Below are 23,331 nucleotides of genomic sequence, written 5' to 3'. Positions count from 1 at the left end.
GTGATGGGTGATGTGTTAACTCGCATGTAAACTGGATTTAAGTGAGGCAGAGTTGCATAAAGTTGTCAGCCTCACTGTCTCTTCCAGAATCATTGAAGTCCAGTGGCAAGACAAAAGTCAGGACCACTAGCAATGGCCTAGGTTGCAGTGGATGACCAATGTTTGATCAAGCTCTAAGCCCTTCACATCACCTGCTTCATCTTTCATGGCTACTGAAACAAATTGTTCTTGCCTGCCCATTCCTCCAGGGGAAATCTTCACATGCTTGAGGGAGACATCCCCCAACTCACCAATGGGTGTGAAGCTTCTCTGTTACCGGCAGCCTGGTTTAGCCCATCTGCCAAGAAGGCTTTACTGGGGTGTGACCTCTATGCATGCTACAGCTTCCTGGATCCGTAAGTAAGAATAGTGTGTGATGAAAGGAAACACTGAAGCCAGATAGATGAGGACTTTGAAGGCTCGACTCAGAAGTATGACCTTCATTCATTAGACATTGTGGAGGGGGATGGGGTGGAAATGAAAGGATCTGAGCTGTGCAGTATGAAGATTTTGTTATGAAGGGAAAAACTGACGTAGCTTACTTCAGTAATGCACAGCGGAAGGAGCAGATTTGAAATGGGGAACGTTTGAGTCTCAGGCCTATCACTGAATGGATGTGATCTTGCCCAAGCTGCTCAACTTCTCAGGGCCTTGGTTTCCTCATCTGTCAAATGAGGGTATGAGGCTGGGTGACCTTGAGGATCCCATTCAGTCCTAAAGCTGTGATGTTCTAAGCAGTGTTACATTTGTGGCAATGAATGGTCATTTGCGTAGAGGCAAGATTTGTCGAGGGAGATTATAGCTTCTGGCCACATTCTCTAAAGCAAGAACAACTGAGAGGTGTTAATAAGGGATATTTGCATAAACAATAACTACTTCTACAACTATGAAAACTAAAGGAAAGTCACTGAGCTCAATTAAAATAAAAAAATTTCTTACACAGTTCTGGGCAGGCTACCATGGCTCTAAATGCTGGACACACACAAGTGAATAATGGAATAGTCTAAATTCATGCAGGTTGTTGTTTAATAGAGGGGATAAGAAATGCCAATAACGAGGCAGGCAGAGGGTCAAAGAGCTGATAGAAATATTCAAAGTCATCCAGAGTCTCATTTTACAGAGGAATAAACCAAGGCCACAAGAGGTGACCCAGGAAGTATCAGTGATATAGCCAGAATTTGAACCCAGGTCCTCTGATTCTGAATCCAATGCTCTTTCCACTATACCATGGGTCATATGTCCTCCTTTGCTTTTGTGAACTCTTTTTTTTTTTAAATCAAATGACATAATATTTGTAAAGTGTTTAGCACAGTGCCTGGCATATGTAGGTGCTATATAAATGTTTATTTCCTTCCCCTCTTACCATTTTAGAAGGAGTAAAAAATAATTTGTAAAGTCCAAGAAATAAGCAAAGTCAAACAACTGAGGCATTTATTTGAAGGACTATATCATCAGTCAAGAAGATTCCTGTGCCTTTGGCTACACCATAAGGTTGCACTATTACAGTGCAAACCACAGAGTTCTCCAAAGGCAGAGGGTAGGAGTGATAATATATAAAGCCAAGGAGAATCTCTTAAAAGTAATGAATATGTATATTATTTGAAAATAGAAATTTCTGAAAAATATTGCATTATCACATCCATTGCAAAAAAAATCTTATTTATCTTTTAGAAGTCAAGACAAATTTAGCTTCATTTGACTTTTATATTAAGAAAAATTTGCCAAAGCCAGTATTTGAGCATTTTAAGTAAGATCACAGTAAATCTCAAATACTGTAAAAATTATTTGGTTAGTGCAAAGTCTTGATGTTAGGATAGTGTGATTTTAGATGAGAAAAGATATTTATACTTGGCTATGATCAGCCCTTGCTTGCTAATGTACTTGAAAATTTACTTAAAGAATTCTTGGACTTCTGGTAGCCAAATCCAGCATATCTACCTCTTAATTCTCCTGCTATTTAGATTTTAGGTCAATACTTAGAGTCACTCTGGGAAAACTGGAGAACAGTTTGACAGAAATTAGATATAGACCAATGTTTCACATGATATATATCAAGAGAAAAGGTCAAAATGGGTACGTGATTTAGACATAAAAAGGAAGCTATCTAAGCAAATTAGGGGAGCATGGAAAATTTTACCTGTCAGATCTATGAGTAAGGAAAGAGTTTAAGACCAAATAAGAGAAAGAAAGGATCATGGGAAATAAATTGGATAAGTTTGATTACATGAAGTTAAAAAAGGTTTTGCACAAAGAAAGCCAATGCAGCCAAAATTAGAAGGAAAGCAGGAAACTGGGGGAAATTTTTATAGCAAGTTTCTCTGATAAAGGCCTCATTTCTCAAATATATAGGGAACTCAGCCAAATTTGTAAAAATAAGAGCCGTTTTCCAATTCATAAATGGTCATAGGATATGAATAAGCAATTTTCAGAAGAAATCAAAGCTATCAATAGTCACACAAAAAATATTCTACATCGCTATTGATTAGAGAAATGCAAATTAAAACAGTTCTGAGGTATTACCTCAAACCTATCATATTGATTAACATGATAGAAAAGGAAAATGATAAACACTGTGGAAAAATAGGTATACTAATGTACATTGGTGGAGTTGTAAAGTGGTCCAACTATTCTAGAGAACAGTTTGGAACTATGCCCAAAGAACTATAAAACTGTGATACAGATATAGACCAATATTTCATACAATATATCAAGAAAAGGTCAAAATGGGACCTAGCAGTACCACTACTCTGAATTCTGAGGCCAAATACAAAGCAACTTGGAGTAAAAGCATAGTCTTCATATAGTCCAGAAGTTGGCCATATACTGACATAGTATGTGAAAAAGGCAAAAGGACAGTCAACAATGAAATCTCACCTCTCACCACCTGAATTAACTTGGACAATTTCTTCATCTGAAAAATGGGGTTAATAAGGTTGTGGGTGATACCACATGGTGCGTGTGAAGATGCTGCAATATACCAGCAATGAAGCAGTGTAAAAATTTCATTCAGGAAATATTCAACTAGAAGAATATGGATATGTAGTACAAGGGACAGCCCCTGTACTCCATTGGTACCTATACATTATTGAGAGACCTTGAGAAAGGTCCCCAGCATGTTAGAAACCCCATGAAGGAGTCGCAAGAAGGCATGAGCAAGAGTTATGCATTATGGAAATTATGGGTGGGTTGTGATCTGTACTGTTGAAGGGAATATCTAATCAATAACATTAAAGATCCATTCAAATATAAATATTATAGTTTTTATTATTATTATTGGCTTTCAGTTTTTTATATATATTTTTTATATTTTTTTTATTATTGGCTTTCAGTAGCTTCTTCTGATAACGTCTGAGACTATAGCTGAATGAAAGACAGCGCCGTAGTTAAGCAGCTTACTAAATTCTGAGGTGTTTTTTACTTTTGTTTGAAAAAAAAATATGTTATTTACTATGTATCAGGTTTTTAAAAAATTTACAAAGCTATCTTTATCTTTTAAAGTAAATAGTTCTTTTGATTACCATCTGCTAGTATGGGCAGGTTTTCTTCAAGGGTAGCTGTGATTAGCATCTTCCTTTGAGTACATTGAAGTTTTTGCTGAGAGATATCCTTGATAAATCTAGGTATAAAGAATTGTCATTTCCAAGTCTAGCCTTGGACTAGCAGCAGTGTATTATGAAGGTCAAGAATTGGATTCTTTGAATTCCTATTGCTGTCATATTAATATTAATATGCTGTCATAATAATAAAGGAAGATGTCTCAGCACCACCTGCTGTGCATCAAGTTAGATAAGAAATCTGGCTAAAATTCAGAGAGGAGACAAGGTTTTAAAGATATTAGTTCTTAGATTTGGAGCTTGAAGGGTCCTCAAAGGCTGTCTAATCCTTTCCCTCTACTCCCCCCTCATTTTACCGAGCCTGTGGCACAGATGATTTCTCAAGGTCACATAGGTGAGTGACAGATGAGTCTTGAACCCAGGTTCTCTGACTGTAAATTTAGTGCTTTTTCCAGTGTACCATAGGTTTTTTTTAAAGCACTGTCAAGATCAAAAGAGTGAAGGAAGCAAAATGCAGGAGAGAGAGCAATGGGCTAGGAAGTCGTGGAACCAAGCTGAACTTTGAACCAGTCGTGTGATACTGACCAGATGAGTTTGCTTCTCTGGACCTCTGTTTCCTCATCTGTAAATGAATGAGCTGGGCTAGATAATTTCTAATGTTCCTTCCAGTTCTGACATTATTCTATTCATTCTGTCCTTTCTTGTCCTATTTATATAATGGAAGAAAGTCAGAGACTCCTAAAGTCTTAGACTATAAGATGAAAAGAATGCAAAAAGCCCAAGAGAAAAGAAACAGTTCAAACAAGGCTAGTTTTCAAAATGAAAAAAAAAATCAAAGCATGTCAAGCTGGAATGAGAAAGGATTGAGACCCTCCCCCCTCCCAATAATAACAGTTTGGATTCCAGAATATATTTCAAGAATCTGTGTTGATCTCTGCTAAAGAGTGAGCAGAAGCAGATAGTGGTGCAAAGGGCAAGGAAAGCTCCATGAAAGGGAAGGGGAGGGTGAGGGCAATATTCTGGAAGCATTACCTAAATATTATTAGCATGACCTAAAAAGATCCTGGGAAAGTTACATAGGTGAGATGATAAACAATAGGTAGGCTGTCTGACGTAGACCCGACTCCATGGGATCACAAATGACCAGCCACGTGGGATTCAGTTCAATTCAGTAAATATTTATTAAGCACTTACTATGTGCAACACACTATGCTAAGTGATATGGATACACAGATTTAAAAAATGACATGGCTGTGACTTGAAGGAGTGGGAAGAATATGACATGTCCACAAGTAAGTATGATACAAGCATGTGCTGGGGACAAAGCAGCGATCCAGACAAAGTATTTTAGGAAAATGTGTGGAGGGAAAGAATACTTTCAGCTGAGGGAGGGGCTGATTTGAATGAGTTCTAACCTGGATATTTGAAGAGAAATGGACATGGAAAGCACTGAATTATTAATTCTGACACCTGTGTGACTGAGACAAAGTTGTTTAATCTGTCTGGACCTTAGTTCCTCATCTATAAAATGAAAGCATTAGATCAGTTGACCTCTGAGGTCCCTTCCCCTCTCACTCTAAGATCCTATGTGGATCTCTGATCTTTAGAACGAATGAAAAAGACCTTTCTTTCAGGATCGACAAAATCCCTCTGAAGTCATTCTTACTACCTCCCTGCTGACGAGGAACAAAGACATTTATTTTCACTCTGGGAAAAATGAGGGCACAGAGAGACCACATGGCCCAACCAGACAGAGCACAGGCTGTTGAAGTAAGGGAGGTGAGTTCTAACCTGAGCAGAACCTGAGCTGTGTGACCTTGATCAAGCATTCAATTTCTCTTTTGCTCAGTTTCTTCACTAGTCAAACAGCAATAATATCTCATGTTCTCCTAAACCCAGAGGGCCATTGTCCTGATCAAATAAGGTAACAAATATAAAAGTCTTTTGCATATGTTAAAAGCATTTGGTGACCCACTGGTCAATGCCCACTAGGCATTATTCAATCCTGAGTGAGAGTTCTAGCCAGCAGGAGCTCAAATGTCCTGCCTCTGTGTTTAAGAGCCTAGAATAGGAGAAGAGACCTTCAGAGGTGGAAGGGGTCTCCTATATCATCTCATTTATTCTCCTTTTATTGTTGAGGAACCTAAGGGCCAGAGAAATGAAACGATTTGTCCAGAGCCACACAAAATATTAACATGAGTAGGATTTGAATCCAAGTTTCCTGACTCCTGGTATGATTTCTAGTATATCGTTATCTCGTAGTTAGGGATTAATATATACACAACGAAGTCGATTAAAAAAAAAAGTGAAAGCTAAGACAAAACTATTTCAAGGTCAACAAATCATGCATTGATGAATGGATTTTCACCTAATGTAAACTTGAAAAACTGAGAACACCGTGTAAATTACTGCCCCCTGATTACACATGGGTAGCTTGTCCTTCTCTGCCCGTTTCATCTATCATTGACATCTCATTTACAGGTACAGAGCAAGGGAAGGAGAAGGTGAAGTTCAATTCATAACTTGAAGCTACCTACAGTGAACCTCAGAGTTTAAATTGGGCAACCCAAGAGGTCATCAAGTCTGAACAAGAGGCCCTTCTGTCATAAGATTCTTCCATAATCCTTCAGATGCATGAAAAACCCTTCTGAATTATTTGGGCACTTTTCTGTACTGCTGAGAACTACAAGAAAAATCCTTGCTGATATTCAGTGTTTCTATAATACAGTCCTTGCATTGTTTTTTGCTGAGCTATATACTTTGCAAAATAATTTACACAAGTATTAGTAACAATTGTAAACAATTGGAGTTTCTCTGACAACTTAACAGAGAATGAATGCACTAAATCCAGGCCTCCAGAGATGCACTTCAGAGATTTTCTCCAGTTTGGTGGTCATTCATGGCACTGAATTAAAGCTATCCCCAATCCAGAAAGAGCTGCCTTGGGACATTTTACCTCCCCTAGGTCTTTAAGCAAAGACTAAATGATGACTGGCCAGAGATGTTGAATAATCAAGAACTGACCTCAGAGAGCACTGTCCCAAAATATTCCCTGTAAGAAATCATGAGGAAAATGGTAGCATATGGGGTGTTAGAAAGGGCAGCGGTCTTAGAATGGAAAAGGCTGGGCTCAAACCTCAACTCAGTCCCTTATTAGCTATGTCATAATATGTGATTCACTTTACTTCCTGGAGCCCTGATTTTCTCATCTGTAAAGCAGGAATAATAATACTTTCATGACCTACCTCACAGGGTTGTTTGTAAGGCTCAGAAGGAATAGTGTTTATATAAAGCACTCTATAATGTCATGAAAATGTAAGCTATCATTATCATTATTATGATTAAATCTAGGCCAGTTTTTGGTCCCAGTTCTGCCAAAGGTGACAGTGGGAGTAGGAAATAGTTGAAGATAGGGGCACCAAACCCAGAGACACTGAAGGAGCTAGTTGATGAGAGAGAAGAAAGTGCCCATCCCCATCAAGTCTTATCATAATAATGGAGCAAATATTGCTAAGAGAAAACATCTGTCAATTTGAGGGTAATGTGGCTGTGCATAGCAGGGGTTTATAAAGAACCAGCCATGCTGGACGAAAGCAGATTGCTTTTTGGATAAAAATAGGCAATTAGTAGAGCTTATGAAAGGAGTGAAATGGTAATGATGTATCTCAATTTCAGTAATAGTGCTACTCACCAAATTAATTTAAATGGCTTGGCCTTGAGCCCACAGGTAGGAAATGAACTGAAACTTCTTAGAGCGGACATAATGATTGAAAACAGGCACCTGTGATGAGCCATAGGCTGTGTGGTGGGCTCAGGCCCCATTTACTGTTTTCATTAATACTGTGGCAGATGGAATGAACATCAATGTTAATTAAGTCTGAAGATGTCAAAGTAAGAGGAATAGCAAAAACAAATATTGAGTTTGCAAGGATGCCCAACTCAGTGTTTACACATGGTAGGAACTCAATACGTATTTGTTCAATTTATTAGGATTCTTTGCTAAGTGTTCGGGTAGTCCCTGCCCAACACCCTTATTTAGGCCTGTCTCTTGCCTGGACTATTACAATGGCCTCATTGGTCTCCTTGCCTCCAGTCTCTCCTCCTATCTCATCAGAGAGGCTGCGGTGCAATAGTTAGAGTCCGGGGTTCAAATGCTACCTCTGATACTTTGTACCTGGGAGGCCATAGGCAAGTCGCAAGGTCTCTGACCGTCAGTTTCTTCATCTGGAAAATGAAACGCTGAGTCAGATGGCCTCTGAGGTCCTTTCCAGCTCTAAATCAGTGAGCCTATGATCTGTTGTCTATATGGCTGCCAAATTAACTACCCAAGTGCAGGCCTGACCATCCCACTGCCTGCTTCTCGGATACATCTACAAGCTCCTTTGTTTGGCATTCAGAGTCCATCACGATCTGGCTGCACGCTTCACGTTTCTCATTGCTCTACCTTGGTTTCCAGCCAATTGGGCTTACGTGAAATTCCCAAGTCCAGGACACTGGACTTCTCCTCTCTGGGCCTGCTGCAAAGTTTGGTGGCCTGAGGATCGAAAAGAAGGCTGGAAACCTCTGCAGAAGTCCCAGTAGCTGAGCTCTTGAGAAAATGCTCCCCATATAAAGTCTTGCCAGTTTAGTGCAGAATATTTACAGTGTTACAGTGACCTCATTATTCATGGGCTCAGACGAGGACAGGGAAGGGAACTTAAGACTTCCTGGCATTTGGGAAATTGCACAGTGCTTCTGGTGCTCCCAAACGCTTTGGCACTGAAAAAAAATCCAGCTTTTTAACACCGCTATTTTCTGGGTGATGTTCTGTGGCTACATATCATGGGATGTCATGATCACAAAAGGACTAAAATTGGAAACAACTTAAAGGGCAGTGGAAAAACAGATGGTGGGTATAAGTAGCTATCATACATTATCTGGGACTAACTACACAGAAAGAGTTGAGTAAAATATATTATTGAGCACATGTGAATAGAAAAGATGGGCCAGCCATATAGGAAGAATAAAGGACAATAAAGGCATGCCAAGTAGTAAATTAGTCTTCTCAAGTTATAAACAGAACTAGACATGCACATCCCATGAAGGGATTCATGGGTAAAATTTGGATGAGAATTTTAGAAAAAAGAAGGGACATTGTATGAACAAAGGCTTCATCATCTATCAATCAATCAACATTAAGTACCTACTATGCTAAGTACTGGGGATACAAAAAGAGGCAAAAGATAGTCCCTGCCCTCAGGGACCCTACAATCTAGCCAGTCAGCCAGCTGATAGAACCACCGTACTTAAGACCCGTAATAAGTGCTGGGGGAAAGGAGATAGAAAGCCTTGACTGAGTCAGCCATTAGAACAAGTACATTCCCAAGACCACTACCATCTAAGAGGAGGGAAATCATTCTCAAATGTGGAAACTGCAAAGTTAAAGGATGAAGGATCAGCTTTTGTCACAGGCTACAGGAGGAGATAAGCAGCAGGAAGGGTACTGACAAGCTGAACCCTGATCTAGGAGGGGAGCTGAAGGGGTGGGAGCCTGGAAACAATTTCTATATGACAGCCAGTTAAAGGGGTTGGTGATTTTTAACCTGGAGAAGACCCAGAGAAGTTAATAATAGCTTTCTTTAAGTATCTGAAGGGCTGGCATGTGGAAGGAGGGATTCAGTTTGTCCTCTTTGGCTTCAGGGGACAGACCCAGGAGCAATGGATGGATGTTGAAAAAACATTTCTGAGTAAAGCTCTTCAAGAGTGAAATGGGTTACCCCAGGAGGCAACAGAGATCATCAAGCAGAGACTGACCATGACTATTTCTCAGTAATATTGTAGAGGAGACGCTGAGGTAATAAACATTGGAATAGGCAACCTCTGGGGTCTCTCTCAAGACACCAAGACGTGGGTTGTATTCAGGGAAATACTCAGGGAAAGGAAAAGGAAAAGCAGGGAATATTTGCCAATTTGCACAATTTGGGTTCTTTGACTATTAATTTTAGTTGAATATGTGTCAGGTGCTTCCCAGGAATAGCCTTTCCACCAGAAGGGAAAGGCAACTTTCTGTAACTTGAAACATAAGCTGCATTCAGAAACCAGTCACCCACGTTGTGGTGGCATCTGTTACCGACATGCTACCGTGGCCACAATGAATTTTGCCTTTGTCTAAAATAAGGGAGCAAAGACTGAGAACTGTTAAAGACATCAGTGGCAGCCTCGTTGTCAAACAGATAGCCTCCCCAGGTCACCCACTTGGTAAACTGGCTGAGAGCCCCAGGACCTTCACATGGAGAGTGTGGTTGCTCCCAGAACAGGTAGATCTGTGAGAAGGGGACCTTAAGGTAAAAGGGAAATAGTTTTCCTGTGAGGATTCTCCATATCCTAGTTTAACAGATCACATACCTGAAATGCCAAAGCCGATGATGAGTGCAATTGCTCCCGCCAGAATTATTATGATGCTAATAATGCTGTAGAAAACAAAACAGAGAAATAAGGGGTTATTTGATGGACTTTCATGATCCCAAATGATAGACCTCTTTGCAGCTTGGATACACGTCATAGACAGTTAGAAAGTGACACTCCACAAAGGAATAAAAGGTGGGTTTACCACGGCTTGGGGCTCAGATGGGGCCTTTTCTCTCCCCAGAGAACTCCAATAATGAAACCCATGTGTCAGGACACCAGCATCCACCCCACTGTTCTGTTTGTCTGTTTGTCATGGTTAGCTTTGACTTGTGCAGAGTGAAAAGACCAAGGCCAAAGCTGGAAATGGGGGTGGCACTGTTTGGGGGAGGTTTGCCCGAGCAGTGCCACCTGCCCTAATGCATCCTTATCCAACGTCCTCAGTCATACACCTTTGTTGCTGGTGATTCAAACACTCCCTACACCCACATCAAGTTTATTAAATAGCACTAGAACAACAGAAAAGCACAAGGAGTCAAGGAATGATCCTGTAGAGAGAAGGAAGCACCTTGAGCCCTGAATGGTCTCTTTGTCTACAGCTCCCTTTGGCTCAGGTGCCTGCCCACCCCAGATAAACAACAGACCTCAAAGACAGAGACTGAGTGTATAGCTGGCTCCCTTGGGGGTCAGTGATCACCAGGAATGTGGGGACTGCCTTCAGCACAGTTACTGATATGGAGGCAGCAGCTGGAAAAATGAAACCAACATCTGCACATTTCCCAGAAGAGTCAAAACCATCCCACTCACCCTCCTCCTCCTCTCTGTCCCCAGAGCAACTTTAAAACTCATTAGTCTAAGTGTGTGTGAACTGCTGGTCCAAATGATGCGAGGATCGGGAGGATGGCCTCACTTCGGATGCTCTCTCGCTGGCCTGAAGCACACTTGTCCTTTGGCTTTGTATCATAGACTGTGAGAACTGAAAGGGACCTTGCCCTACATAAGATCATAGGCTTTAGAATCAGAAGAAACCTTGGAGTGGGGGATTATGGGGGAGTAGCTATTCTGACCTGCTCAGTTTACAGATCAGGAAACCGAGACCCAAGTAACTTGCTCAAGGTTACACAGCTACTTGGTGGCAGAAAGAACCAGGACTAGGGCCCGGCAGTTTGCTATTTCTTTTTAAATGTTGTCACAAAATCAGACCTTGAACAGGGGCCCTCCTTCAGAAACAAAGAAGCCATGCCACGGAAGATCAGCTGACGGTCCCACAGAATCTCGTCTGTTGCGGGCTTTCACGGAGACCTGTCTCCCTCCAACCCTCACTATTTCCCATTGGTGAACTTTCTTTCTCTCCCTAGTCCCTCCGTGCCCCGTTCCGTTCACAGAGATAAACGACTTCGTGGGAGCTGCCGCCCACACAATTCAATTCAATTCAACAAGTCCTCTTGGAACTCCTTTATGCAGGGCATCCCGTCAATCTTTGGAGATACAAAGACAAGAAGACTGCTCCTGACCTCGACGAACTTAGATTCTATTGGGGGAGTACGACGTGTAGACAGACAAGTAAATATACAAAGTTAATAACAGGTTTGGCGGGGAGGGAAAAGGGTAACATTGTCTTTGTCCTTTGAATCTTGCTCCTCTCCTACCTGTCTTCCCATGATGCCATAGTTGGATTGATTTATAAGGTTGCTTCCAAAGAACCTAAGCAAGGGGAAAGGGGGAACACAAATGAATTGGAGTCAATTACAAAAAACAAAAAAAGCAAAAAACAAAAACTGCAAGTGACTATAGGATGGTGTGTGTTAGTGTTTTCATTTAGGAAAGCTAGTTTAATCTACTGGTGTGATTTTGTTAAATTGGACTCCTTCTCCCAGAGGGAAGAGAGGAAAGTGATAAATTGATTTCGGAATCTGGCACTTAAAGTTTACAAACTGCATATAGGTCATTGGACTCATGTTCTCAGTCTGGCCAGCTAATGATTCCTGCTAAATTTGTGCAGTAAAGAAAATACTGAATTTTATAGACCAAGATAAATGTCTTTATATACAGGAAACTAAGGAATGCCCAAATTCTGTTTTTTCTGTTTTTTCCAATTTGGTTTGATTAGCTTGAATTCTTTTATACGTATACTTGTATTAAGTTTGGATTTGGTGGATTGCAAATTGTAATTGGAAGGAAGTTGGGTTTTGATATGATTTTAATATGATCCATTTTATAGTGTGGGAGGGGAAAGCAGGAACTGGCCTTCCCTCTGGGCATGAAGGAACTAAGGCAATAAAGCAGCAGGATACAGGATGGCCTCAATCTTCTGAGTCTCCAGGATCTGCACCTCACTGGGTAGGAAAGTTGTGTCCTCAGGAAGGAATATGATCTTGCAGACTCCTAGTTCCTGTTAGGAGAGAAATGAGAACAACACTGGGGGGAGTGGTAGGGGAAGGAAGAGGCATATTAATGATTCCTCCCTTCTGGCTGATTTTCTAGCAGTTTGATGTTAATTCTCTCAAGTTATTGTCGGTGAGGCCCAGCCAGGGCCATATCACTTGAAAATCACTTTGAAGTCTTGGATTGAACAGTGGCAACTCTAATGAACAAAAGACACTTGGGGGAAGTTTGTGATATAACTAGGATATGGATTTCTATTTTATCTATAATAGATAATGGGGCTAAGTCTAAAGATGAGAGGGCTGAATGTGTTTATAAACAGCATGGAAGGACCCAATAAATAGAAAGAAAGAGGGAATGATGTTTAGAATCAATGATATCAGTAGAGAATTGGCCTTCGTAAGGAGAACCATTCTATCCACTGAGACTGGAGCAAAGATGTAGAAAGACTTCAGGGGAGGCAGAAAGACTAGGCACACCCACTGGGTAGATTATGGTAAGGAGTCTATCAGGAAGGAATGAAAGCATGGCTCTGCCGTGATGGAGGGGGTGGTCATTTCAAACATTTATTGGGTTTGCATGGTTTGAAAAGTGCTGTGCTGGACCCTAGGGATGATACAGAGATAGAGGCATCTGTCATACAGAGGTGAGAACACTGGATTCTGGGCTGAAAGATCTGGATTGAAGTCTCTGTCTCTGCTCCTTACTAACAGTATGACTACAGGCAGTTGCACTTCTTGGCCTTCAGATTCCTTTTCTCTAAAATTATGATAATACTGACCTTCTCTTAGGGTTGTTGTGAAGGCTTATTGTGAGAGGATCTCACACATGTATGGTACTTTAAGGTTTACAAGGCATTTTACATACATTACTTCATTTTATCCTAACAATAACCCTGTGAGGTAAATGCTATTATCACCTCCATCTTTGCACATGGGGAAAGTGAGGTTCAGAAAAATTAAGCAATTTGCCTAGAAACACACAGCTACTGAAATGCTAGAGACGGAATTTTATTTCCTGACTGGGAGTTCAGTATTCTGAAGTTAAATGAGATAACACATCTAAAATGCTCTGTAAGTATTAAGACACTCTATAGATGCTAGCTATGATAATGGTGATGATGCCACATGCTGATAAATGGGAGGGTTTGCCTTTCAATAATATCTCAAGATCAGCTATATTGTTTTTGTTGTTTTTGTTTAAGCCTTCCTTCCTTCCTTCCCTCCTTCTTTTTTTCCCTCTCTCCTTTTTTTCTTCCTTCTTTCATTTCTTCCCTACCTCCTTTCTTTCTTCCTTCCTTCTTTCTTTCCTTCCTTCCTTTCTTTTTCTTTCTTTCTTTCTTTCTTTCTTTCTTTCTTTCTTTCTTTCTTTCTTTCTTTCTTTCTTTCTTTCTTTCTTTCTTTCTTTCTTCCTCACTTTTCTTTTTGTTTCCCTGGTTGAAGAATTTTTTCAACAGTTGTCATGACCTCCAGTTGCCTAGACTAATGGAACAAGTGGTCCTGAATCACAGGCTGGCAAAAGACCTGCAGCAAAGAGATGCTGCTTAAGTGAGGATGAGGTTCCATTGTGCCAAGTAAAACCACTCCTTCCCACATCGCAATGGCTATTCATTCCCAAAAGGAAGGGATCCTCCTGCTACCTGATGATAGGCTATCTGTAGCAGCCTCCTCCTATCATTTCAGGCCTTGGAGTGTGACAGTATCATAGATCTAAAGTTGAAAGAGACCTCCAAATCACATATGTGTGAACATTTCTACTAGTTAGGCATTGCTTGGCCTAGCCTCTGCAGTTGAAGTCCTTCAACAGAATTTTTTTTCCTCTGTGGACTACCTCAATGGATTACCTCTGCTTAACCACTCATTATCAACCTAAGCATTAGGAGATTGCATCCAAATCTGGGCAGTACTTATGGATCATGAGGAAGTCTGTCTTCACAGACCATGGAATCATCATCCTAACTTTCAAGGAGTCAATGATGCAACTGTGGAGAGATTCTCCAAGATCTTGGGATTTCCTCATTTGAATGGCAGTAGGCATCCTTTCCAATGCAGCTCTGAATGGGGATCCCTGACCAGGAGTGTTCTGAAAAGACCAAGACTATTAATGGTATATTTGGGTAACAGTGCTGAAAATCTTGGCCTTACCCTTAACCCCATCCATAAGGGATTCTGCATTTGGGGTTTTGAAGGCCACCATAATATAAACTTTCTAATTAAGTTTGCAGCTCTCACCTTCAAACCCAGGATGTCCCAAAGATGATGACTCCACTAGTGCCTTCAGCTTATGTCCCAGGTATTCATTTTAGATTTATGGCTTCATGCTCATTTGTGAGGACAGATAATTTATCTAAGAAATAATTCAACATGCCTGCAAGGAGCTCCAGGGGGCTGCACTTTTGTATATTATCAATGAAGGAAGGAACAGAGTGTTTTAGTCTGAATAGCTGGAGTGAGACATCCATTAAGTGCAGTGCCTAAGACCTAAAAGATTCTACCATGCCTTGCTTTCCTCATTTCTCCCAGTTAAAATTTGGAGGCGGCATGGTGCAGTGGAAGAAACACTTGCTCCGTAGTCAGAAGTCCTAGGTTCATATTCTTTCTATGATAATTACTATCTGTGTGATCTTGGGCAAGTCTCTTAGCCTTCCTGGGTCTCAGTTTCCTCATCTGTAAAATGAGGAGGTTGAACTAGAGTGCCTTTGAAGTCTCTTCCACTCTAGCTCTTTAATCTTATGCATGGAATATTTCTAATTGACTAGGCTCTTCATGTGCCGGATTGGTACATTTATTAAGGGTTCCAGCTCCCTTTGTCTATCATGAAAGTAAACCCAATAACACATAACTCCCCTGGACCACTCAGGACTAGCCTGCAAAATTCTGGGCAGGTTTCCTGACACTAGTGTGGAAGCATGGGCAGTGAGGCAGGGAAGCTGCAGCCTCAATATCCTTTGTCTACTAAATTGGTTTGTCCACTATCAATGAACCCCGTAATTAGATCAGCTGAGTGTAATATGGCTCTGTCTCTGTATAATGAATTGCATGACTGGACTAGTGGACCTACTTATCCATCCCTTACCCTATTATGGGATCAAGACATTTGCCTCATACACGTCCCTTGGTGCCAGTCCTTTCCATCTGTTAACAAGCTTCTCAGCCATCCTAAGATCACCTGATGTTTGTTTTGAATTAATATTCCCCTGGGAGACAACTTGGTCTAATTAAGAGCCTTGGAAAAGCTATCAGTAATCAGAGCAGCTGAACATAATAACATCACGTAGCTATTCTCTGCTGTCTATGGAGACTTCAAGGCTTGGAGGGTGGGGATGATACAAAGAAAAAAGCTGCTTTCCCTTTTCTCCTCCATTGATTGACTTTTATTGTTCTTATCAAAAGAGCTTGAATTAGGCACTAACTCATCTTCCTTCTCTGCCCTCCAGCCTACTCTTCCTCCTAAATTGCCTGCTTCTTTTGATAGCACCACTACCCTCCCAGGCACTTGGGTTCATTTTTTTCTCTTTGCCCGATTTCCCCTCCTCTTTAGACCGTCTGGTTGCCACATGCTGGTGATTCAAGCTCCACAATAGCTCTTCTATCTGCCGTCGCCATCATATGAATTTGGGTAGTTCTTTCCCTGACTATTGTAATTTCTGCTTCCACTTTTTACCGTCCATATGTCACACAACTGCCAAAGCACACTTGGCTTTTTTTGAGAACATAGTCAGAACTTTAACATAGTTATTGTTGTTAAATTTCACCTCATTGGATTTTGAGCTCTTTGGTTCAATTGTGGTTTTTTTAGGTGTGTGTATGTGGGGGTATCTTTTGAGATCCTCATTCTATCATCCAAAATATTAACTATTCCCCCACCAAACTTTCTTATCCCTCCAAAAACTTCCTTTCATCTTCAAATTAGATAATGATGACATCAGCATCTTCAAATCTTTGATATTAAATGAAATAGGATCAAGGACAGGGCCCTTGGGATTACCACCAGAGGCATTCTTCCAGGTAGATAAATCATTCTCTTCACTTTGGGCATTTAATTATTCAGCCAGTCACAAATCCATCTTGATTTACTATCATTTACCCCCTTATTTCACCATATTTTCTAAAGAGATATTGTCCAGATCCCAGGCAATGCCATTGCAGCGAGAGAGGAGGAAGTGTGGCTAGCAGGCCCCTGACATAAGAGACACCTATTTGAGGGGAGAAGCTTTGGGAGATAAGACCTCACTTCAATGACACCTGCATCTTCCCTCTGTGCTGTAGTCTTTCCCACTTGGGAATGTTGCCACACGTCTCTCCTGGCTCCTTCCTACTCATTCAGTGAAATCTGGTTTGACCCAGTAGAGCATCTTTTTGGCCCTCTCAGGTCACAACAGCCCATACTCTCTTTTTCCAGGAGGATTTTTTCCTTCAGGTACTATTTTTTTTTTTATCTCTACTCACTAGTTTGTGTTGCCCTTGTCAATTCAATTCAGCTGAGTTCAGCCAATATGGATGAAGAGCCTGCCTTATGCGAGTAGGCCCGCTAGTATTGTCCTAGGTGCTAGGGAATACAGAGACAAAGAATGAGACAGTCTCTATGCCCAAGGAGCTTGAATCCTATCAGGAGAGTCAGTGTGTACATAAATGCATAGTTATGTAATTATGTAATGTATTTTCAGAGAGAAAACAGCACTAACATTTAAGGGGATCAGAAAAGGCTTCATTTAGGAGTTGGTGTGGTTAAGAGGTGATGGTAAGGAAGGAGGGCATTCCCAGCATGGAGGCAATTTGTGCAAAAGCATAAAGATAAAATTAGTTGCTAATACATATATATGTATATTCCTTTCAATAACCCTTTGAGGTAGGAGCTATTGATATCCCCAGTTTACGGATTAGATGAAGCATTACGTAGCTAGTGCATGAGGGTTTTTCTGACTCGTAAATCCTACACTTTCCCCTTTAGGTCACGACCTAGCTGCCTAGATGGCATGTATAATTGAAAGAGTAATTCATAAACCAGTTTGAGTGACGTATAGAGTCAGTGATTCAATAAATATCATGAGAGAGCATGCCAAATACCTGGCAGAATTCCACGTATAATATTTTTATAGCATTCCCCTAATTTAGTGATCTTGTCACAGGAAAATTAAATTAGTGTTCCATGACCTGTTCTTAGTAAACCCATGCTGGCTTCTAGATATCACTTTCTAAATTCTCATAAACTATCTGTTTAATAACCCATTCTAGAATTCTGCCTGGGACTAACATGAAACTCACAGGCCTATAGATAATGAATGTGGCAGTGGGCTAAACCATGCAGCCCAGCTCTGAAGGGTCAGTACAACAGAACCACCACAGCAATCAGGTGAGCCATTCAAGCTGTCCATTTCAGATGCATCAGCATTTTGCTCTAATCTGGGTCACTTAAGCCTATGTATTGTATCCTGGATATTCCATACCCCTAGAAACCAGACCTCTCTGACACTTCAACACAAATTGTCAATTTTTGCTCCTGCTTACCCACATTGCCCACTGAAAACCATTTCCCCATTCCTATTTTATTCTCTATCCCTGGACTGTACCTTATAGATGCCACTCAAGAGAGACTTCTGGTTGCTGGTCATCTTGTCTCTTTGGCCAGAAATCAGAACAATATTTACTCATCTCCAGATTTGGGGCCTTGGTCTTTACCACGATTTTTCAACCATCATTAATTCTTCAGTGATTACATTAATGAATCTCCTTCACCACTTGAGATATGATTTGTCCAGGACACAAGACTTAAACTTATTTAGAGATGCTAGGTATTCTTTTACTATCTCCTCACCTATCTTTAATTTTGCTGCCCTCAAGTGAGGGGGAACGTAGGGAGTAGAGTGCTTTTCAAACCTTGGAGCACCACATAAATGCTGTCTACCATTAGCCTCCTCATGATTATCACTTACTAGATTTTTTTCTACCTTAAAAAAAATTGCACTTGTAGAGTTCTACTTTTCTCAATTTTTTTAAATGAGTACTTTCAGAATGAAATAAGCAGAATTAAGAAAAGAATGTGCACAATGACTACAACAATGTCAACAGAAAGGATGACAAAACCTGAAACTGAACACTACTTATGATGACAAAGCTTGATCTTGGTGAAGAGTTGGAAAATATATCTTACTCTCCTTTCTTGCAGATGTAGAGGACTATGGGTAAAGAACATCGCATATACTGGCAGAAATGACTGACGTGTTGGTTAGTTTTGCTGAAATATTTTTTCCCCCTCTTTTAAAATAGGTTATAGGTGGGAGAAGGGGAGAGATATATTTAGAAATAAAGCTCGTGTTAAAACAAGAGATAACAATACAAATAAGATTTTTTTTCTTAACAAGTGCTTTTTGTACTTGCTTGATGCTGGACAGAAGACTGAGTCCAGAACATATCATTACTTTCTTTGTTTTCTGTTATGTTCATGGTTCCATCTTTCCTCACCTTTTTGCCTATTTCTCATAAACTTGGCATAACTAAGAATTACTAGAGTCCTGCAAGTTCAATTATTTTATCTCTATTTATACATAAAACGAAATAGATTTAAAAGTAAATATGGCTAACAAATGTAAATTATCTGAATTGATTATTAAATTTAATATACTGATAAGATGAGAATACATCTTAAAAGGGACAGAAGGAGAAAGGAAGAACCTCTAAGCCATCTGTTAACCTGGATGGAGAATAGCGTGAGCTGCCCAGAAAAAAGGAGCCAGAACCACGTGGAGGCACCAGCAGGCACCAGGGTCAGCCATCTTTGCTCTTGGACAGAATCACCTGGGGCATTTTCATGAATTATGGGAACTCTGGGTAGTGGGAGGAGACCAACTAGAAGGGGTTTTCTTGATTTTCCAAAGATTCAGATGTTAATCCTTTCTGTATTTGTTACCACATTAAGTCTGTTCTCTGTTTGCTGTTTTCATTGACCTGAATGCTTTCAGAGGAGCTAGGGGCCCAATTGGGGTTAAACAATCTGAGACAGATATTTAAGCTGCCAGGGTTTCTCTGGGTGGGTATATAGGTGGAGATGGAAATACAACACAAAGTAACTTTGTGAGAGGTTTCCCAAAATTGTACTGGGATCCTCAATAGGGATATTAGGGTTACATATATATTTCAGTTTTCCCAAAAATTTTGAAAATTACACCCCTAACTATGAATACACAGTTAAGAGAGACATTTGATTATATGATTATATGATTACATAAGAGAGATATGACTATAAAGCATAAACAAGATAACACTCATAGAACAGTATTGTTCCCAAGGGTAAAATTATTTAAACTCCTTAAAAACCTTTACTCTATTATACTTTTGTATAGCCATCCAACTTTATTTTTTGTTAACAGCTCGATTGTTCTAATTTTCCCTGATCCTTTTTCGAAATTGAGTGCTTTTTATATTTCCTTGATGCTATTATGATAACACTAGCCAGTATTTATATAACATTTTAAGTTTTGCAAAGCACTCTACAGATATTATCTCATTTGATCCTCACCACAGCCCTGGGAGGTAGATATTATTATTATTATTATTACTATTCCCACTTTACAGATGAGGAAACTGAGGCAGATAGAGTTTACATAACCTACTCAGGGTCATAAGGTCTAGTATAGGTCTGAGGCCAAATTTGAACTCAAGTGTTTCTGACTCTGGGTCTAGTACTCTATCCACTGCACCATCTGCCATTTATACATACATACATACATATCAATCACATAAATCTGTGTGTGTGTGTGTGTGTGTGTGTGTGTGTGTGTGTGTGTGTGTGTATACTATAGCAGCTATAGTAGAATAAGCACTGGCTCTAGAATTAGGAAACTAGGTTGAAATACTATGCCCGATGTGGACTGTAAGGTCCAGCCACTGGATCTCAGTTTCCTCATCTGTAGTGTAGATGGATTTTGAGATTTCTTCCAGATCTAGATCTGTGATTCTGTGATCTCTAACTCTTGTCATTCTAGGTATGCTAAAATATGCTACCAGTTCAGGTAATTTCCAAACTATACACTGTCCATCTCCCCATAGTATTTAACAAGTATTTCATATCCCCTGCTTTCAACATGGGAGGATAGAAATAGCAAACTCATTATGATCCTCAGAAAGCTAGCTACCTCCACCCCTTTTGTGGATGGCAATGTTCTTATTAGTCTCCTAGTATGGTCTGCATAGATTTATTAAACATATTCTTGTCTCAACTTCCACCAGCTTCCACCAGGAAGACTTCCCTCTTCCCTTCTGTTGTATTTTGAGTCACACCAGCATGGATTAACCATATACTTTATTAATAACCACAGAAACAAAGATGAATGAGACCAAATGTCTTAAAATATGATAGGGACTAAGAGTTGGCAGTCCCCGCAGATCTGCACAAGCCCAAAGTACTGTATAAGCCCAGGAATTCCAGGCAACCGTTTGAGTACTTCAATTGAGAGCTCCTCTTCCCACTGTTGCAGGGAGGGAGGAACATTCACCACTCATGGGGTTCTGACTGTCAAGGTACCATAGATCCTCCACCACTCTTGATTCTGCTGCTTTTCAGCTCATGGCTCTCTATATCACCAAGTCCAGTGGATGTGGGCCCCCATAAGCATCCAGACTCACCCAGCTCTCTTGGATCTGTCCTGCAGCCCGGACCCCATGTTTCCCTCTCTTTGTTCTTGCCTCTCTTTCAAAGATGGAATGTTGATTGTATCCTGCATCACTTCCTCCTTGGGACTCACCCACCTCTCCCACTTTTTAGCTCTTTCTCCTTTCAGCAGCATAGCCATTCCCCAGTGACTCTCTCAGGAGGTAGGCATGCTCTCTTTTGGGTTTTAAGAAACTTTATGGGTGGAACCAACCCAGTGAGACATGGAAATGATGCTCATGAGCTGGGAGCATAGATACAACTCCTGTTACCCAGATTTCTTTCATGTTGCCTGCAAACATGCTCAGGTTTCTCTTGTTCTTTAAACAAACAAACAAACAAAAAAAAATAACCCCTAACTCTTCCATCCCAGAATCTGGAAGGGCCAACTGTGGCCATCTAGTCCAACTGCTACACAAAAGGAACCCCACTATAATGTACCCAACAAGACCTTCCCAGCCTCTGTTTATAAACTCTAAGGAGGGGAAGACCTGGGTTTGAGGGAAGTGATTGTTTCTCTCTTGTATTAATAACTAATTAATGAATCAAGACCAAGTTTTTTCCCCTTTTCTGTTTCCTCATCCAGAAATCAACCAGTGTGGGAAATCTTGGGCAAAGACTTGCCCAAGCTAAGATTTAATCAGACAGCAGGAAAAAAATCTAAGTTTAGGCTAACAGGAGGATTCCTGCTCATTGTGTTTATTCAAACAGGTCTAGGAAAATGTGGATTTCCCCTTTTAATCAGACGGAAATTAATAAGTCTCTTTGATCAAGACTTGGGTGATCCGCCTTCAAGACCTTTATTGGAATATAACCCACTTCTCATAATAGTCATTCTCTCATTAATTGTTAACCAATCAGAGTTGATTACTCCCCTCAGGAACACCTGCTCTTCCAAGGGCATATAAACTGTAAGCCCACCACTATGAGGGGGTCTTTGGCATTTGAGAGTGCTACTGACCTATTTCATTAAAATGCCAACATTATTAATAAAATGGCTAATTACCCAGAAATCATGTCTCTTCATCTTTTTAAATGCCACAGTTGGTTCAAGTCCTGCTTCTGAGTAGGCCAGTCTCTTAATTTCTCAGCGTCATCAACACCTCTCCAAGATCATAAATTACAGACGAGTTTCTGATATGTATTGTGAAGGAGGTTTCCACAGAGAGTTCCCTACACCACCATAATTACAGGTCTGTGCTAGGCACCAGTGAAAATACAAAAACGAAAAAAAAAAAAACCAACCAACTCTCCTTTCTTGAGACAGCAGTAGTGGAACAGTTGCAATGGAACCTTGGCCAGGGAAGGAAGTACAAATGTGCACTACTTCTCCAGCCCTCTCGTCTTCCGTTTTGTTTTGGTTCCAGAGAGCATCATTCTTGCCCCTCAGTGCTAGCACAGAGTAGAGTCCATTCTCAGCCCACCTTCCTCCCCTCTTGCACCACCTGATAATGACCGGTAGAGGGAGCACTTTGGCCTGCTTCGCTGACTACTCAAACTCCTGTAGTCTCTCTTACTCTATCTCAAACCATCACTGAAAGCCATGCATTAAATGGGGAATGGGAGAAAAGGACTAGGGCTAAAAGTAGAGGAAGATATATGAATATAGTAAGAATCATACTTATCTAATCCCTAGTAACAATTGCTTTTAAATTCTATCTTTTTGAGAGAGGAATATACTAGGAGAAGGAGAAAGGGAGAGGTAGAATGGGGTAAATTATCCCACCAAAAAAAAAAAACAGAAAAGAAAAGGCTCTTACAGTGGAGGGGAAACAGGGGAAGGTGAGAGGGAATGAGTGAATCTTATTCTCATAGGATTTGACTTAAGGAGGGAATAACATACACACTCAATTGGGTATGGAAATCTGTCTTACCCTACAGGAAAATAGGGGGGAAGGAGACAAGAGAGTAGGGGAATGATAGAGAGGAGGGCAGATTGGGAAAGGGAGTAATCAGAAGCAAATACTTCTGAGGAGGGACAGGGTCAAAAGAAAGAATAGAATAAATGGGTGGGCGGGATAGGATAAAGGGAAATAGAGTTAGTTTTTCTCAACATGTCTACTATGAAAGTGTTTTGCATAACTGCACATATATAACCTATATTTAGTTGCTTGCCTTATCAATGAGGGTGGGTGGGGAGGGAGGAAGGGAGAAAATTTGGAACCCAAAGTTTTAAAAACACATGTAAAAAAAAACCCAATAAATTCTATCTTTTATTACTAACATTCCCATATGTCAGTCATAAGCCCTATATTTTTCTCTCTTGCTCTGACCATGCTCACTTTTGATAAAAGACACCTCCCCCACCCTCCCACATGCATCT

General features: G+C 40.5%; 1 protein-coding gene across 6 annotated transcripts in view; it reads right to left on the bottom strand.

Moving 5' to 3' along the window:
• The window catches only part of VTCN1 (V-set domain containing T cell activation inhibitor 1), an 89,993-nt gene that overhangs the window by 14,470 nt on the left and 52,192 nt on the right, over positions 1-23,331 (bottom strand). For 4 of the 6 annotated variants that reach the window (XM_027866760.1, XM_027866759.1, XM_027866758.1 and 1 more), the window contains exon 2: positions 9,978-10,042. In XM_027866760.1, the coding sequence (XP_027722561.1) occupies positions 9,978-10,042 (65 nt within the window). Of the gene's footprint in view, positions 1-9,977; positions 10,043-11,626; positions 11,682-12,309; positions 12,370-23,331 lie in introns of all 6 variants that reach the window. The other 2 variants (XM_027866761.1, XM_027866762.1) reach the window with 2 other exon arrangements.

The sequence above is a fragment of the Vombatus ursinus genome, unplaced genomic scaffold, assembly GCF_900497805.2.
Source record: "Vombatus ursinus unplaced genomic scaffold, bare-nosed wombat genome assembly UNPS02014782.1, whole genome shotgun sequence".
In the NCBI taxonomy this organism is placed as follows: domain Eukaryota; kingdom Metazoa; phylum Chordata; class Mammalia; order Diprotodontia; family Vombatidae; genus Vombatus; species Vombatus ursinus.
The sequence above is the reverse complement of the archived record's forward strand: the minus strand, read 5'-3'. Positions and strand labels throughout refer to the sequence as shown.